Below are 19,204 nucleotides of genomic sequence, written 5' to 3' on the forward strand. Positions count from 1 at the left end.
ACTCCACAGCAAAACAGAACTGAAGAACTTTCTTACTATGGAACTGAAAAATTAGAGTATTTAACACCTTTTCCTTGAGCAGTTCGGTGCAGCAAACATTTCAAGTACATCCATTGATCCAGACTTACTGAAAACCTCTTTGGTATTCAAACCTCCCAGCAAGGGTATGTGCAGAGCTGAGCCAGTGATTAACTCTGGATAAACCCCTGTGTCTACACAGGCAGGGTCACACACCTTCCATTTTGCAAAGAACTGAAGCATCACACAGAATCTGTTTGAACTCCTCACTGCAAGAGCATCAAATACCTGCTTGGAGATGTGTGGGCACACACTCCGCTGTCACTCGAGCTCCCCACCAGCTCAGAACTTTACAAGGAGTATTTCCCACTAGTTACAACACAGCTACTGCTCAGAAATAAGTTGTTTATCTAAGGAACCAATTTCCAAACTACAGTTTTTTAGAAGATGCAACTGAACATCAGAATTCATTCTGATTTTGAGATTCTTGGGCAACAATTGACATTTTCTACCTATATGGAACAGGAAATTTTGATTACATTCATCCAAATTTCATTCAAAGTGAGTGATTAAGGACAAGATTCTAAAAAGGCTTGTCCAGTCTACACAACTTTACCACCCATGTACAAAAATCAGTAGCACGGTAATTCATATTGATAACTGAATAATAGTACAGGGACAAACCAGGGACCAACAAGTCAGCACCAGTTTAAGTGCCCACAAAAGAGAAGCAGGACACTGGGGTACCGATGGTCCTTCAAGCAACCACAGATAATTTAACAAAATGCTTCAAACTAATTAGAAACCTAGAATGCTTTCTTCCTGTTTCCAAGGCCAGGACTAAATACGCAGTCGGAGCTGATTAATGTGATCTAAAAGCTTCACAAACCTGTCTGGACACCTCTGAGCTTTTACATACACTAATAATCTCTGCTGGCATCCCTACATACAACACAGATATGAACACTACCACACTACAGAGTGTTTCCCCATCTTTGTCTGCCAGGACAAAAGGTGGTTGCTTCCATCCCCTGGATTTGACTGCAAACAACAGAGTAAAAGAGATTTTGCTCCTGCCTGTAGTTATCAAGCCAGAATTACTTATCCCGTGCACAGAACTATGCAACACTCAAATCTGACAGATGAGTATGCAAATGAGAAGGAAGGAAAAATGGAGGGAGAAAACTCCAACATCCAAAAAAAAAACCCAAAACAAAACAGGTAGCAAAACAAGACAGGTAAAAAGCGATAACAAATAATTACATAAAACAAAGAAGGACAGGGAAAGATGCTGGACTTCATCATCAAAATAAACAGTCATTTTCTCACAGAATGAAAAAGTAAACAGAGGTTTAAAGGGAAAGAATACAGTAAGTAGGATTAGTCAAACACTACTCAATATGATATAAAAATAATTTCATGGACTCTAACCGGACTTTTTTATTAATACTGTATATCTATAAAACATTGGAAGTTTTCCAGCAAAAAGTCTCATTACAGCAGAATCTGTCAAACCATTCCTGTGACTTCTTCCTGCTATTTGATGAGCTTCATCAATTAAATGTACATATAGAAACAAGCTTAGAATCTCAAATACGGTGATACTGTGTGTTAAATTCTCTTAAAACAGAAATACACAGAAAGATAAGGGCACACCCTCTGTTGGAACAAGGCTCACTTTGTCCCTTCTAATAGGCTTATTCTAAATGCTGGCAATTGTCATAGATATGTTTTTTAAGACCAGTGAGCTGACAAAAGTAGCTGCTTACCTACTATCAGTGTCCAGACCTACAAAATCCTTCTTCTCAAAAGGAACACAGAGGAGGGGGATCTTGTCTCCAGACTTATCAGTGGCTCTGTCAAGACGCTTGGACTCCAGTACTATGAAGAGGGACTCGATAAAATCTTCTATTCTCTTCTCCACAGTTTCACACTCGTCATAACTGGGATAAAACGCCACATCTGTGCGGGGCTGCTCTGCAATCTCTCCTTGAAGCCCGAAGACAAACAACCGGGAATCATAGAGAGTAGAGCCATACATTTCCTTCTGAAGATGGAATTTTTCGAAAGTCTGAGGCCATTCCTTTGCTGAAGAACACTCTGTGATAGTGATCAGCCCCACGACTTTGCGGTGTGTCTGAAAATCCCCCCACTCGTTGTTCTCTGGGGGATAATGGTGCCTGTATCGGATGTAGAGCACTCGCTGCGAGTCGCGCACATTAACTTGGCTCACAGCTGAAATCCGCTTGTAGATCCTGAAAAAGCTCTCTTCAGGTACAATGCCAACGGGCTGAACAACAACCAGGAGGGTCTGATGATCCTCAGCACACTGCATGTAGTCAGGAACACTCATTTTGCATCAACTGTGGGCTAGTGAAAGAAAAATGCATATTATTTGTTAATGTTCAGAAGCGCATGGGATTGCTGAATCAAATGAGGGTTTCAATGCTAAACATTTTGCACCCTAAATATATGTGCTACAATACCACTATTTGCTTCATTATTTTACTAAATCTTCAACCACGCAACCTACTGATGTTAGATTGTGACATTTAGTCACCTATCAAATAAAAATCTGTGAATAAGTATTTTCCAAGTGAATCTCACTCCCTGTGCAGCTACACAAGCCAACTCACAAAAGTCTCTACCACAGCCACTGGGCAAAAATACCAGCTCAGGAGAGTCTGTCAGACTCAGACTCTTAAGTCTCATTTTCTTGGGGAAATACGCAAAATTGTGTGGAGTGAGATGTAAACAGGCACCAAATTGGGATCACCAAACTTTAGATAGTTGTCAGTGCTTGCACATGGCCAAGCAGAGGAAAATCAGGACCAGAACACCTATTCTTGAAGAAAAGCGAAGTCTTGCTTTCTCAAAACACACACAGGTAAGGACCAGGCAATGTTTTCTGCCTTTACATTTAACTATTTAGAATCCCTTTTTTCCTGAGCTCTCTAAAACCGATTACTGCACTGCAGCTGAGTCTTGAATGAAGATGCACATCCCTGAGATCTTTCATTTCTGAGACCTCCTGGACTCCATGGTTCCCTTTGTGAATTTCAGCTCCAAAGTCCTGAACCGTAAATACCACCAAAAAACACAAAAAAAACAAACCTCCACAAAAACAAACACACGGACAAAACAAAACAAACGCAGCCCAGCTTTTAGGCTTGACACCATTGGTTTTACAAGCAGAAAGACGAGTTCCGAGCCCACGGGGACACAAGTGACAGAGAAGCAGCTGCCTCGAGGAAACGGGCTCCTCAGAGCGACGGACTGTGCCTCCCTTCTCCCACCGCACCGCCCGGGGGCTGCCCAGCAGCCCCATTCCCAGGGTGCAGCCCCATTCCCAGGGTGCAGCCCCATTCCCAGGGTGCAGCCCCATTCCCAGGGTGCAGCCCCATTCCCAGGGTGCAGCCCCATTCCCAGGGTGCAGCCCCATTCCCAGGGTGCAGCCCCATTCCCAGGGTGCAGCCCCATTCCCAGAGTAGCAGCACCCTCCTGACACTTCCCCCCGGCAGAGGCCGCAATGGGTGGGAGCTCGCCCCTCTCCCTGTCCCCGGGCATGTGCCTCTTTGGGCCGGCCAAATTTAGCAAGTAAAACGAATAAACTGCAGAAAAGCCAAGCGCAGCAGAGGCGCGGCGGAGGCGCACATCCCCCTGAGCCCCATCAGGGGCAGCGAAAGGCGCGGGGGAGCTGCTCTGGGGGGAGCGGCTGCCGGGTGATAACCGGGGAAGGGACACTGACAGCCCGGGTAGGAGCCGGTCTTTGGGCGCGGGCGGTAAGCGGGGAAGCGGCACTCACAGCCGGGACAGGGGACGCGGCTGCCGGGCGGTAAGCGGGGAAGCGGCACTCACAGCCGGGACAGGGGACGCGGCTGCCGGGCGGTAAGCGGGGAAGCGGCACTCACAGCCGGGACAGGGGACGCGGCTGCCGGGCGGTAAGCGGGGAAGCGGCACTCACAGCCGGGACAGGAGCCGCCCCGCTGCCGCCGGAACTGACGGCAATGGCCGCTCCGCCCCGCATGCGCGGCGGGCCATGGCGGGAGAGTCGTGAGGGGAGCGCGGTGATTCTCCGTAGTCCTCTCCGGTGCCGCTCCTGGTGCTTCCACGGGGACTGGAAGCCTCTGCCTGTAAACACGAGGCATTCTTCCAAGAGGAACGCGTTAAAATGAGTGAATGAATGATTCACCTGGATACTGAATTTCAGCCGACTGTGTATGAAAACTTAAAGGGCTCTAGCCCTTAGAACGAAGTGAGCCTTCCTGGCATTCCCAAATCCCGAAGCAGGCGTGGTGTCGTAGAATCATCCAGTCCAAGTGTCAACCCAGCACTGCCACTGTTATCCCTAAACCACATCACCTAACTCAGCTGCCTCTTAAACCCTTCCAGGAATGGTGATTTCACCACCATGGGGAGTGTATTCTAATGGCTGACCACTCAAACAGTGGAAAAAAAATCTTCTTCTAATACCTAATCTGCATCTCCCCTGTCTCAGCTGTAGTCCACTTCCTCTGGTCCTCATACTGTTGGGACAGCAAAGAGGCCAGGCCCAGCTCACTACAGGCTCCTTTGAGGTAGCTGAGAAAGCAATGAGGTCCCCCGTGAGCCTCCTTGAGAAGAGCGAGATCTTTGAGGATTTCTCAGTCATGTAGCTAAAATGGCAAAATCTTGAAAACTCCGGAAGTACAAAAACTCCGCAAGTATGAGCCTTGTATGAGAGTTCAGGTGAATTTCTGGTGGAGGATGTGGGAGCCTTAATGATGTTCAGTGAGTCCATGCTGCACCTGGATGAGCCATCCCAGGTATCAACACAGGTTGGGTAATAAGTAGATTGAGAGCAGCCCTGCCAAGAAGGTCTTGGAGGTGTTGGTGGATGAGAGGCTGGATGTCAGCTGACTATGTGTGTTCTTGCATCCAGAAAGCAAAACATGTCCTGGGTTAATCCCAAAGTGTGAGCAGCAGGTGAGAGAGGGGATTCTTCCCTTCTGCTCCACTCTGGTGAGACCTCACCTGCAGTGCTTCATCCAGGTCTGGAATCCCCAGCACAAGAAAAACTCATGGACTCAAAGACTCAAGTGCAGAGGAAGCCATGGAAATTGTCAGAAGGCTGAAGTGCCCCTCCTGTGGAGACAGCCTGATGGAGTTTGGGTTGCTCAGCCTGGAGAAGGGTCCAGGGATACCTTCTTGCAGCCTTTTATAAGAGGCAATATTATTACTTAAAGTAATGGCACTCCAACAAAATAATTTCAATAGAACTCACAGTGTTTGAAAAATTTGAATAAACAATTGCATTTAGGTAGAATCATAGAATCCTTTAGGTTGGAAAATACCCTTAATATCATCAAGTCCAACGTAGTACTGCCAAGGCCATCTCTAAAACATGTCCCTAAGAACCCCATCTACTTGTCTTTTATATCCCTCATGGGATGGTGACTCAACCACTTCCTAGGCAGATGGTTCCAATGTTTGACAAACCTTTTGGTGGAGAAATTTTTCCTAATACCCAATCTAAACCTCCCCTGGCACAATTTGAGGTCATTTCCTCTTGTACTGTTGCTTGTTATTTGGAAGAAGAGATTAGCCCTCACCTGGCCACAACCTCTTTTCAGGTCTCCTCAGCCACCATGGCACAAGCTGTGGGCTCTAGGCAGATCTCTCTGCTCCCCTCAGGTTTTCCCAATTTGGCAGACATGAGGAAAAACAACAACATAAAAGAACTGAACAAGCTTTAGCCTTTACTTTCAGTTATCTTCTAAAAAATGGACAACATTTCCCAGAGGGAAAGGAGCTGGAGAGATGGCAGCAGAAGCTGGACACCGAGTCTAGACAGAGGCTGACCAACCCCAACAGCAGCACAGCCTTAGGGCCAGAGAGGGATGGGGTGTGCTCAGCCCAGTCACTCACAGCCTCTCTTCTCCTGCCAGGGGCAGCTCCTGCTCCCTCTACCCCTTTGCTGAGACTCAGAGAGGCAACTACATCTGATAAGCTCTCAGCTGGCAGCGGGGCAGAGATGGGCTCTGAGGAGCTCAGAGGGTCCTCCACTCAGAGGGCCTTCCCATCACTAAGCTAAATAACCTCAGAAATCCTGGTAGTTTGATGAGGGTTTATTTGTATATTGAAATCACAAAAGACACTGGTAGTATTTATAAGAAATTCACTGCTGGAGTAATGTTAGCTGTCTCCACAAGATGTCACAAGACAGTAAGGATCAAGAAAGAAATCGATCCTTCCAGACATCCAGGCAGCATCCCAAGATATTTGTGCTTCCTTTCAGATATAACATACACACAATGGCCTCACATTGAGGCCTTGAGAGAATTATACAGCCTAAGAGATACAGATTATCTGCAATAGCTAACTATAAATTGTGTCCCCCAAATACAGTAATTTGGCAATTTTATCAAATAGTATTGTTATCCTAGCACCAAGGTTCTTCCAACTGTTCATGGTGCTATATTTTATTAATAAATCAGTATCATCTGTCACCTTGTCCTTACGTACTGGATAAATTCTATATAAGACAGTACCATTCAGTCAATAAACTGCCTGTGTTTTCCATTAATGAGTCTTCATAGGTGCATTCATTTCTCCCCTAAATTCCATGTGAATTATTATTGTGTAGTCTGGAAAAGCACCTGCTCTTCTTTGTCATATTAAGTAGAGATAATTTAGTGGCCTTAGCAAATTTCTTACTAATACAAACCATCAGGCATGTTGCTTGTAAAACATACTGGAAACTTTTTGGTTGAAACCATTAATGAATTGATGCAAACAATGTGTCATCACTTCTGGAAGTGCTCACTCAACCTGCAGATCTTACCCAAACAGGCACAGGTAAACTTCTGGAGCCAACACTCCCAGCAGCAAAACCCCATCCACAAGCACGTTACAACCTTCTTATGCAGCAGGCTCACAGCGTGGGGAATGTGTTAATAATGAAGATGCAGTCCATCATCACTTCATAGTTTACATGTGCCCTCCACACCTCTCCCACAGCTGTGACAAGCATCAGAATGACCAGACACATGCCCTGATACTGTACTGCAGCTGCAGAAGTGTTGAGCAGCCTGTAATTACAGTTTGGGTTAAGACTTTTCTAGGCAGTGGCCTGTAATCAGGATACACACAGGAGATGCCCGGTTGTCATTAAAAACAAGCTCCCCACACTCCTGTACCAGCCTGCAGCTGAGGGGCCATGATGAGACGAGAAGAAGGGGAAGGCCCAAGGCTGCTCCCACCTGCACTGGGACAGCAGGAATCCATTCAGGTGGGAAAATTGACTGGAAAGTTGCTCAGCACAAAATGACCTGGTGTAAAAAGACCTGGAAGTGCTGATTGACAGTGGCTGACTGTGAGCCGGGGTGTGCCGGTGGCTTCCTGGCCTTCTGTGTCAGCACTAGTGCGGCGAGCAGGACCAGGGCAGTGATTGTCCCTCTGTGCTGGGCAGTAGAGAGGCCACACCTCGAGTGCTGTGCGCAGTTCTGTGCCCATCAATTTAGGAAGGACATTGAGGTGCTGGAGCATGTCCAGAGATGTACACAGAGCTGGTGAAGGGGCTGGAGCACAGGTCTGACGAGGAGCAGCTGATGCAGCTGGGGGTGTTTAGCCTGGAGAAACGGAGGCTCAGGAGTGTGACCTTATCACTCTACAGCCACCTGGTGATCGGTCACAGGTTGGCCTCGATGTTCTCAGAGATCTTTTCCAGCCTACTAGATTCTGTGATTCTATGAAGGGACTCGCAGCCGGAGCCGGCGGGGCCGCGACTACTGCCCGGCAGCGGGCGAGTCCCTGTGTGGGTCCCTGTACTGCAAGGAGCTGAAGGGAGCAATACTCCTGGGAGGAGACGATTCCCGGTGCTGTAGGGAGCTGTAGTCCCGGCAGCGGGCGGGTCCCGGTGCTGTTGGGAGCTGTAGTCTCAGGAGGAGAGGATTCCCGGTGCTGTTGGGAGCTGTAGTCTCAGGAGGAGAGGATTCCCGGAGCTGTTGGGAGCTGTAGTCTCAGGAGGAGACTGTTCCCGGTGCTGTTGGGAGCTGTAGTCCCGGCAGCCTCCGCCTACAGCTCCCGGCGGGCCGTGCCCGCGCTGCCCCGGGGACGGGCTGAGATGGCGGCGGCGCGGCTGAGCGGCACCGAGAACCGTCTGGTGTCGCTGCCCCTGTCTCGGATCCGCGTCATCATGAAGAGTTCTCCGGAGGTCTCCAGCATCAACCAGGACGCGCTGTTCCTCACCGCCAAGGCCACGGTACCGGCTCGCCTTGCCCTGTCCTCGGGCCCCCGCGCCTCCCCTTCCCTGGCTGAGGGGCCTTCAGATCGCTCCCGCGGCCCGGGCCGGGCTCCCGCTTCCCTTCTCTGTCCGCACCCCGAGACTGAGCTGACCTTAAAGCTGCCCCGAGTGTAGAATCATAGAACGGTTTGTGTTGGAAGGAACCTTAAAGAACATCTGTTTCCAAACGCCTGCCATGGGTAGGGACGCCTTCCATTAAACCGGGTTGCTCCAAGCCCTGTCCTACCTGGCCTTGGACACTTCCAGGGATGAGGCGGCCACAGCTCCTCTGGGCAACCTGTGCCACCACCCTCACAGGGAGGAATTTCTTCCTAATATCTGATTTAGACCTACTTTCTCTCAGTTTGAAGCCATTCCCACTTGTCCTGTCATGACATGCTCTTGTAAATAACCTTTCTCCATCTTTCCTGTAGACTCACTTCAGGTACTGAAATTTAACGAGTCTCTGCACTGAGTGCCCAGTGTATGTGCAGTTAAATATGGTGGTTCTGCCTTTAGATAGGGATCAACAATATGTGTGAACTCTTAGTCTGACTACTCAGTTTTGTTTTAATTTTTTAGGAGCTTTTTGTTCAGTATTTGGCTACATACTCCTACAAACACGGCAGAGGGAAGGAGAAGAATGCTCTGACTTACACTGACCTGTCTCATACAGCAGAAGAGTGTGAGACCTTTCAATTCCTTGCAGGTATCGATAACACAAGGTTAAATCCAGTGTCTGCTTTGCAAACTGAAATCTTGCTCTTAAAGCTGTTTTGTGAGGACCAGTTCTCCTACTGGTCATTGATCTCCTGCTTAGCATTCAACTGGAACTCATAAACTACCTCCCTAAAAAAACATTTCTTTGTGAATGGGGATTTTTCTGCTGCCTCTAAATTACACAGTTATACTGTATACAGTTCTCAGGATGTTGCCTTAAGCATTTGTTAAAGTCCAGCAGTTCCATCTGAAAGCTTTCAGCCTGTGAAGAAGATCATTGCACATCTTTAGGTGAGAAGTTATGTAGACCAAAAATGACACATAGAAATCTGTAAGTTTTGAGGAAAAGAGCTTCATCATATGGTCCCTCTATGCTTTTTAGATATACACACACACACACACACATGTTTTTACTGATACTTGGATTTTATATTAATAGTTTGTTGGATCTAAAGCAGTTGAGCGCTCTGTTTTACGTCAAATAATTTACATTAGCAGACAGTAAAAGTTTCCAGTAATCAGTCATGAAATAGAGTCCTTATCTTTGGTTACTTGTGTCAAAAGTGGGTAACTCCCTCCTACTCTTGTGTGTGGGTCAGGCTGACTTACCTGGTTATTCAACTAAAGTTTGTTAAAAATACTATTTTTTTTTTTTACTTAATTTCATTAGTGGTTTGGATATAACAATATTAATGAGGCAATACAAGTATTCAAATTGACTATAAAAGCAACAATTCTGCCTTTCAGATATCTTGCCAAAGAAGATCCTAGCTAGCAAATACCTAAAAATGCTTGAAAAAGAGAAGCGAGATGGAGAAATGAGGGAAGACGATGGGGGTGAGGAGGAAGAGGATGAAGATGAAGCTGTTGTTGAGAGTGTTGTATCTTAAGGCCAGTGGAGAATTGTTTCATAGTTGGTCCATTTTCTATTGTATAAAGTATGTTGTTTTGTGACTGAGAATCCAGATGCTGGATATATTTATACACTGAGCCATCTGCTTTTGCTTTAAGAAGTTTAGAAACTGAACTTTATACTTGTTGGAGAATGGAATTCTTCCCTCAGAAATATGACGGGGTAGGAAGAGACAGTGCAAACCTGACAGCAGAGCTTGGTCAGATGATTTGAAATTATTTTGTCAGACAATCATTACCCAAATTTAGAATTTCTTTCAGGCAGCTTTCTGTTCAAAAGCTCCAAAAGTGGACCAAGTCCATTAAAAAAGTGTGTAAAAACAGCTGTGTAGGCATCCAAACGGGAGAGGAGGAAATCCATCCCAAGAGCTAATGTGGTTCTGCAGCTGTGGTGGTAAATGGGGTCAAAAATTATGTGAATATGTGCATCTAGAACCCTTTTCTTGAATTAACTCCACTTCTGAAGTTTCTCTTGCCAAAATGCACATTGAAGTCTGTTAATTGTGGGTTCTTGAGAATGAGCAGCTCCTTTACCCATGTGAGTGACAGAGATGAATTTTTCATTTGGTTTTGGTTTGTTTTTCTTTTTTTACTACAGAAATGGCAACCGTCCTTGTGTAGAACTTTACATGCAACTTTTTAAAATAAATGTTTTGTATGAAAACTGACAGTGGATGCAGAAACTTCCTGTAGTTCTTTCCAGTTTCAGTCACACATGTGGTCAGTGTGGAAATGTTTGAAGAGTGTCATGGTCAGTCTGAGAGAGAGAAGTGACTGAGATCTGGCCCCAGGGGTGAAAAATACCCCAGGTAAGCAGGGGAATGTTAAAACAAGAACCTCCCAGCTCCAGAAAAGCTGGGAAGCAGATCAGCCAGGAATTTGTCTAAAGCAACACCCGAATTTCGAGGGCATGGTACTTACCAGAACTGAACAGCTGAATAGCTTCTCTTGGGTTGAAGGCACAACCACACTCAACTTCTCTTGAAACATAATAGGAAGCTCCAGCATATGCACAATCCAGCACATTCCATACTCTAAGAAAGTCAAATGGAGCTTAGGGTAGGTAGGATCAGGGGCTGGCAGAACCACACCAGTAATGCTTCTGCTATTTTAACAGATCAGAGGATGCTGCATTGTAAAAAACTTTCCTGAAGTTGCCATAAATTAAAACTGTATTGTACCAGGAATGCTGCAGTGAGTGCTGAGTGGGGCTGGATCCCTGGGGAAATTCCCAAGTGGGTAAAGGCAGAACTAAACCATTGTTCCAAGAGTTGGTTTGTGCTTTTTTTTTTTTTTAAATATTATTAAAAATGTATGGAGATGTGTGGGAAACTGAGGGTGGAATGCTATTTGGGGACAGGGGTGACAGTTTTTTGGGAAAGAAAAAAAGGTCCAGTGGCACAAAATTGCAGTGATTCTCTAGCAGAAACACGAATGAGGGCAACAATCAAATACCTGAGCCACGGATGAGTCACAGCCAAAGAGAAGAACATCCTCAAACAGCCCTGGCAGGGGTCTGATCACAGCCCCATCCCCACTCCTGCACCCTGGGGAGAGGAGGCAGGAGGGAGGGATAGAAAGAGACTGGGAAAGGGGTGGAAGATGTTTTAATTCTTTACTTAGTTTCTTACCATCTAATTCCACTTAATTTGTCAGTAAATGATGTCATTTTCCCTCCAGTCACATCTATTTTGCCTGTGACAGCAGGCAAATTTCCTTAGTGACCTTGCTGTCTACCTCAGCCCTTGAGCTTTTAAATCCTATTTTCTCCCCCTGTCCACATTGCATCATTTAACAGGAACTTCCTCAGAAGTGACCAAATATCTTGACCTGTTTTAGGTGGTGTGGGATTTTAGGCAAGGGATTTTAGGTTTAGTGGAACACAGGCAAGGGGACACTTTCCAGGATTAATTATTATTATTACTATTATTATTATAGACATTACTATATTTTTTCCCCTTTACAACACCAGCTTGTGAGACCCTTCCCCTCCCCAGCCAATGCTGCTCAAGGGATATGAAGTTTCCTAAACTTGCCAGAACAATAAAAGAACTGTGGTTGCTAAGTATTCATCCCTCTTAGAAGTTTCCTGTGGGATGGTGAACATATTCTGTGAATTTCTGAGCCCAGAAGAATGTGCACACACTTCTGGATTCATTCAGCCAGAATCCTCGATCGGCACTTCAGATCTGCCAAAATTTACCACAGCCCTCTCCAAGGCCCTGCATCTGCCAAAGCTTGTTGCCATCAAACCAGTGAAGGGTTATTTGTTTTCCCCAGGAGCCTGGATGAGCAAAACCTCATCCAATTCAAAGTGGTGTTTCAAAAAACAAGGGAAAATATAAAGGGAAGAGACAGCTCTGACAGTATTTCATATTCTTGAGTAAAACCAATCTCTTTGCAGGGTTGGGCTCCCTGAGGAAGCTCCTTGGCATCCTTGCAATTCTGTTGGATGTTTTATAGACACCACCAGGTGCTACATTTTCTTCATTTAAAATTGATCACTGTAGGGTTTCACTCAGAAAGAGGGGGGGGGGGAAGCACATTTCAGGCATGTGGTTTCCAAAATGTTCATCTTCCAAAAACAATTCCAGGATTACAACCTGTAAGGAGTTAAAGCAGCACAGATTGTCTCTGGCTGAGCACAGAGCAGGTGGGAGCACAGGGAAACATCCAAACACAAGCAAGGGGGGAAATGCAAGGGACCAGAGACTTTGACAGAGTCTCACAGTGCACAAGTAACTGCAGAAAATGGCCAAATATTAAATGAAAAAGACATCAAACAATATCTTGTAAAGATGAGGAATTTTATTTTATTGACATACTATGAGGCAAAACAAAATCGACACCATACAAAATAACTTTATAAAATATCATTCACATCATTATTTTGTCAGGAATTACAGCATTCTGAGCTTGTTACAAGTCTTATGTTTTGAGGTGAAAAACACTATGCTAAATCTTTAGTATTAGTTGTATATATACAGTAAGAAACCAGAACAGAACCTGTTAGGTTTTTGATGAGTTTATTGCAAAAGTAGTGCAAACTATTTTACCTTGCAAGCTGTAAAACAAACTTGGAAAAGGACCCACCTAAGCTTAAAAACATGACAATAAATGCTCAGTTTCACAGCCTTTGAAGCTTCCTTCAACAGTTCTCAAAAAAAATTCCCATCTCTGCACATTTTTAGATTTTCACTGACTCGGAAATGAAGGAGTAGCGGGTGGACCTGCAGTAGGGAGCAGGCAAAGAGCAGGAGGGTCCTGCTCCAACATGGGGCACTGCTCTTACCCATGGATTTGGGGAATCACACCCAAAACACCCACCAGTGGGGCAGCTTTGGTCACTGTGTGCCCCCATTAATCAACTGCCCCTTTCCACACTCATATTTGAGAGAAGAATCAAGAAAGCAGAATGAGCCAAAAAGAAAAACAACCAAACAAACCATAATTAAGAATTAGGAACATGTATTGTCTGTTTTAGGAATATAGTATCCTTTTCCTCCTCTTCCTGAAATCTATAAAGCGAATTTCCATGGTCCCCCTCCCCGTGTGTACACACTGCAGGACACATCCCATCCCAAACTCCTGCATGATCCCAAGGCAGGATACTACATTCTGTGAGATCCAGAGAAAACAACGGCCTAAAACACTATCAGGGTCCCCCAAAGCAAACAGGTAGCTAAGTCATCTCCTAAAAAACCAGAAAAGCAAACAAATGCTACATGAAAAATGTTAAAGAAACAAAATGCAGCATATTCAGGCTCTTTTTTTTTTTTTTTTTAATCTTGAGGTACCTATATAAATATTACCTTCTGCCCAAAGTACGATTGGTTTTGTTAAAAAACTAAAGTCCTTATCATGAGCCAATTGCAGGGCAAACATTATTACTGAGAAAGTGCAACCATGCTGATCATTTATCTGCAGCATATTAAAGGATGATTAGGCTTTAGAAAATATAGCTTAAGTCTAGACCTGATGGAGCAGTTTTATAAAAACACTGAACAGAGGCATTTTCCTTTTGTTTGAGTCTCTCTGCAACAGAAAGCCTTAGGAAACAGCTCGGAAGTCCTGCCATGATGGAATGTCAGCACTTTTACAATCCCATATATAGATATTTTCTTTTCTTTTGATATTTAAACTAATACAATTTTACAGCAAAGATTCCCCCTCTGTAGTAGATACTGGTAAAAAGTGGATTTTTAAAAAATTTTTTAAACTTCAAAAAATGATAGCGTATCACAACGTAAAGCTTTTCAAAAAGGAATTCTTTTTGAGTAAAAAAGGTTCACATAGTAGAAAAAACTGACGCATAGTTGTAAACTGTTACATACAAAACTGTGGAAAGGTCAATGATGTTTTATTCCCTCACCCTTACACGTGTATCCCTTAATTTTATATTTTTATATGTACACATAAACACACAAAGTTGCATGCTATGTGCCTACATAGAGACACAGATGTAGATCTCTGGGGTCAGGATTAAACATTTTCAAAACCTTCTTTATTGGTTATTTCTCTTTGCCTAGGTCAGCTGTGATACTTTATTTTACAACTTGCTACACCAAAAAATATTTTCAAATTTAGTTTTTTGCGGCACGGCTAAAAACCATTTGCTGTTTTTAATCAGGAAGATGAGTTTTGATTGTTGTGCACTGGGGGAAAAAAACCACAAAGGCACAAAGAATAGAACTCAAATCTAAGATTGCTGTCTCAGAACAAGAAACCCAAGGGTTTGGGCCATGAATGGGGTCCGTTTGGTCGCCTTTGCCAAATCTCCTTGACAATTTGAGTAATTAGCACCCAACTGGTTACATGAGGTAGATCCAAATTGGAAAAAAATGTAAAATAGAAGCAAGCTGGGTCCCCAACACTTTTTTTTTTTTTTTTTTTTTTTGCCTCTATTTAAAATGTTTTAAGGATCCTATGTCAGTCATAAGACGTGGAAGCTATGGCACCTACACCCGAAGCAAGCACAGAATTCAAGAATGGCTTTTTTTGGGATGTAAAATTTTAAGTGTTAAATCACAATCCTCCTTCAGGCAGAGATTTGCTGGCAGGGGTGGGGGGAGGAGAATATGTCTGACAACAAGGATAACAAAAAGCTGGGATTTGGGAAAGCCAATTTGGGGTCGGCTGCCGAGGAATGCCCGAGAGCCCAAAGAGGCATCACAGTACAGACAGCTACAGGTGTCCCTTACTTCTCAGGCCAGGAGACTGCCTTTACTAACACTGAAGCTCTACAGGAACGTCCTCCTGTCGTTAAACAGTATTTTTGCATGCTCTGAGAGAGGAATCTGACACATTTATCATTTAGTTAAGGCTTAGTTTAAAGTGGCATGGCCACACAGCATCACACAAGTGCTCACCTACGGCAGCAAGAGAAGCAATGGATTAATTCCACCCCCTGTGACCCCCCAGCACTGCCAAGTGATGCCTCCAGCCTCCATGGGAAAGCCCACAGTGCCAGGGATGCCCTTCAGAGTCAGCTGAGGGTAATTCTGGGCCTGGTTTTGCATTACAAGTGCTACTCTCACCCAGCCAGCATGAGTCATTTCTATACTGCAAGCACGAGACAGTTCCACAGAAATGCAACACACACACAAAACTACTCAACACACATTTAGTACCACTTGGAACAACCTTAACATCATATCTTTTTTCCTTAAAAAAAAAAAAAAAAGAAAGCAAACTTTAAATGGTCACAGGATCATTTTGATTGGAGAGAACATATACAATACAAAGCTTCTGGATTGATTTTTGGTTCTTTTTTTTTTAAGTATTTTATAAAAAAATAATTTTAAAAAAGTTTTGACACTATTAAAACAAAAGATTAATAAAACCTTAACAGATAAAGTCAGTTAATTTTGTAATGTACCAAAATTAAAGCAAAAAAAAAATTAGATTTAATCATTACATTCTGTTTTCAACCACTGCTGCACAGAAATCCAGGACTGGATATTTACTTATCAACTGCCCTGAATGCTGAAATCTTTGTGATTGTACAACTAATAAACTGCAAAAGCCAGGGAAATTGTGCTTGTTATTTCCAGCCAAATACTGCCTCTGTATCTTTTACATCCAGCATGTACACTGTCCCCTGGCCTGTCACACACCTGTGTACACACACAAAAAGGACACACACAGACCTAGAAAATCTACTAAACTTCACCAACAAATTACAGAAAGGAAGTGGTAACACTCTTCAGGATAACATGCAACTTTGCCAGATATAATTGCACCTCATTGAAAATTTGATTTTCCAAGATAAATCTAAATCTAAAACTTATTCCTTAATACTTTTTGATGGTTTGTTTAGTTGGGGTTTTTTTTCTCTTATTTTCTTTAAAATGAAATTGCGACGTTTTCATTTGTAAATGAGATGAGCAATTGAAGGGTTCAGTTGTTAAATTTCACAAGAAAATATATCAGGAAGGACAAAATCCTTGTTTTTTAAAAGCAGAGAAACAGTGCTATGAAACAGTGAGGCTTGAGCACATCACAGTTGGTGCAGAACTAACTTTGGTGAAATCTAGAAACAAAATTCACCACATGTCATGTTGGTACATGAGAGGTCTGAGCCAACCGACAGCAGCTGAGGTTTTGGGGTGCCCATAAAGCCCAGACAGGATCTGCGTTGAGTCAAGTACATGTCAGGCAAAAATGTGCAATTTCATAAAAACCAGCATGAGTGAAACTTCCTCTACTTGTGGCTTTAAAACCAGGAAAAACTGATAAATACAGAAAAGAGTGCACATTATATATATATATATTTATTTTTTTTTTCTGACAGGAAATCTAACCTAACAAAGCAAACACAAACAGCACCAGCCAGGGGATTAGAGACTCCTAAGCTTGCTTGCTGACCTGTTCACCATTCATGCTTGCCAAGCACACTCAAAAAAAAACCATAAAATGACCAGGAAAGTTTAAATTTGTATTTTGGGGACAACTCCTAGGCTTGCTCCCAGATCACCTGCAATCGCTGCTGATGAGCAGAGAGCAGCTGTTCCAGCAGGTGGTTTAGCTGTGCTTAAAAAAGGGAGGAAAAAAAAACCCCAAAATTCAAGTCCATGGTTCAACAGCACAACCAAAATGTGGGAAAAAAATACAGCTAAAACCTGTGCACTCCTGAGAACCCTGTGGAAAGGATTATTCCCTTTAATACAGAACTGCCATGCAACCCAAGGCTTCTCAAAGCACAAAGGGAGGTTGGCTGGTGGAAGAGCAGGCACAGGAAGGTTTACGATGGATCTGCTGAGGCAGTGCACAGACAAATCCAAAGGAATTGCTTTTTGGGGGGATATTTGGGTGGGAGAAAGGAGCAGCCACAGCCTGCATCACCCACAGGTGTTGTGGATTTGTAGTGCTGCCACACACAGAACTCTCACAATTCACTCCTGCCAACCTCTCATCCCTCCAGATCCAGCAGCGCCCCTGTCCTGGCCCCAACCAAGGCAGAGCTCCCTGACACCACAGATCGACTTGGGGAGCTCCCTGCCAACCTTCCCCAATAGGGATGGGCCAGCAGATGGGTGCAGGGTGAAGGATTTCTGAGGGGCACTTGCAGGGAAGCCAGAAGGAAATCTAAGAATTAAGCTGTCACCTTAACAAGTGCTTAAACTGGCAATTTGGCAAGAAAATGTCTCCCCTCACTTCCTCTCTCATTTCCCCAAGGCTTGGGGCACCCAGTGCTTCTGTTCTCTGGGGCACAAGCAGCACCCAGCATGGAGCTCGTCACTCCTTAAACTTCCTGATGATCCCAGGTCTGCCTTGTCTGGAAAACACAAAACTCTGCTCCCATCAATGACAGAGGAGCTGTTCAGCATCTCTGCACAGCACAAGCCCTGCCAGCAATAGTGTCCACAATCTGCAGCGCACAATATGTAGTGAAACATCTTCTCCAAAGCAGCCATTCACCCTGCACTTTTGGGGAGGCTTTGTTAAATCATGACTGAGAACTGGACCAAACTGACAGGATTTTACTCCATTCAGTTGTTAATGAGCTGATTTAGAATGATTTATTCAGTCACTTGCAAAATCTGGCTTCCAGAAAGTCAGAACACCAGCAATCCTCCTGCCATAGAGGAGCTTCATTAGTATCTAGACCCAGGGATTAAGGGAAGAAAATTGCAGGGAGCACAGAATCCCAGGAAACTCACTCTGATAGGCCAAAATCCACAGCAGAAAGCCCAAAATTACAAGTTACTTGTAAATACAAATCAACTTTAACACTGCTATGAAACCACAACAGCACACTGTGCTCCAACAGGTATTCCTGTCAGCAGAGTGGTTTGTTCTGAGATGAGGAAGCTTGTTTGGAATAATTGTAAACAAAATCTGATGTATTAACACAGCTTTCTACAGTTTCATTTCAGGTCATTTAAAGCACCCTCAGTCCATGTGGACTTATGTCAAGGTTGAGTTTTGGCCAAGGCTTTGCACAGAACTGACACTAAGTAGTCCCAAGATGAACATTCTCAGGTTTGGGGTTGTTCTTTGGTGTTTTGCTTTGGAGGTTTTTTTCCCCACATTTTAAAGTTTATAGTTTTCTGAGCAGGGAATAAAGTATTTTCATTTTTACAGTCGCATATCAACTTACCTAGAAAACACATTACGAAAAATAATCCAATACCTATTTTTTGCCTGCAACTCAAAATACATTTCAAGCATCTTCATGTCATTTGCAGAGAAAACCTAACTTTTTCTGGCCAACAGGTAAAGTACAGAAACATTTTTCATTTGGAAAACAGCAGTATAGAAACTCAGGTGAAGGGACAGGTTTCAGAAGGAGCTGCTGCTACGGAGTGAACCTGACCAGAAGCAGATGTGTCAGATGTGAATATGGCAAAATATGAAAGCTAAAACTTAAGGCATCAACCACTTGGCAGGTCTGGTTGATGCCTTAAGTTTTGGCTTTCAAATTTTCCAGGTTCTGTACTGCATTAGTTTATAACTCTGAACTTCATATAAAGTGTTAGCAAGCTCTCTTCACAGTTCCAACAAAACAATCCTTTTCCAGCCCGAGAACCAAGGACACCATTGTAGCTTCAGCCCCAAAAAGTACAAACAACAGCAAATTGAGGAGAGCAAACTGGGAGGATGAGACTTCATCACCTGAAGCTGTAATTGGACAATTAACCCCAATATGGAAATGGACCAAAATTCATAAAAGTGTGAAAACTCATGACCCAGTGTCCATCTGGGTGGAGCCACAGCCAGGCTCCTGTACTGCCCAAGGTGTGTCCTTTGAAGGCCTTTTAATAAATACCCACTTTATTCCTTTAACAC

The 19,204-nt window shown here is 44.1% G+C and overlaps 2 protein-coding genes across 5 annotated transcripts in view; one reads left to right on the forward strand and one right to left on the reverse strand.

Annotated features, from left to right (window-relative positions):
- Nucleotides 1-4,027, reverse strand: part of TRAPPC9 (trafficking protein particle complex subunit 9) — a 451,266-nt gene extending 447,239 nt beyond the window's left edge. For 2 of the 4 annotated variants that reach the window (XM_058832181.1, XM_058832178.1), the window contains exons 1-2: nt 3,824-3,923; nt 1,788-2,388 (exon numbers count right to left, since the gene is read on the reverse strand). In XM_058832181.1, the coding sequence (XP_058688164.1) occupies nt 1,788-2,371 (584 nt within the window). In that variant the 5' untranslated portion in view covers nt 2,372-2,388; nt 3,824-3,923. The other 2 variants (XM_058832179.1, XM_058832180.1) reach the window with 2 other exon arrangements.
- A 4,050-nt stretch (nt 4,028-8,077) lies between these two features.
- Nucleotides 8,078-10,581, forward strand: CHRAC1 (chromatin accessibility complex subunit 1). The gene is made up of 3 exons (XM_058833510.1): nt 8,078-8,260; nt 8,864-8,990; nt 9,749-10,581. Exons 1-3 carry the CDS (start codon nt 8,123-8,125, stop codon nt 9,889-9,891), a joined length of 408 nt encoding a protein of 135 aa, XP_058689493.1. The 5' UTR covers nt 8,078-8,122; the 3' UTR covers nt 9,892-10,581.
- The last annotated feature ends 8,623 nt before the right edge of the window (nt 10,582-19,204 follow it).

This window comes from Poecile atricapillus, chromosome 2 (genome assembly GCF_030490865.1).
Source record: "Poecile atricapillus isolate bPoeAtr1 chromosome 2, bPoeAtr1.hap1, whole genome shotgun sequence".
Classification (NCBI taxonomy): domain Eukaryota; kingdom Metazoa; phylum Chordata; class Aves; order Passeriformes; family Paridae; genus Poecile; species Poecile atricapillus.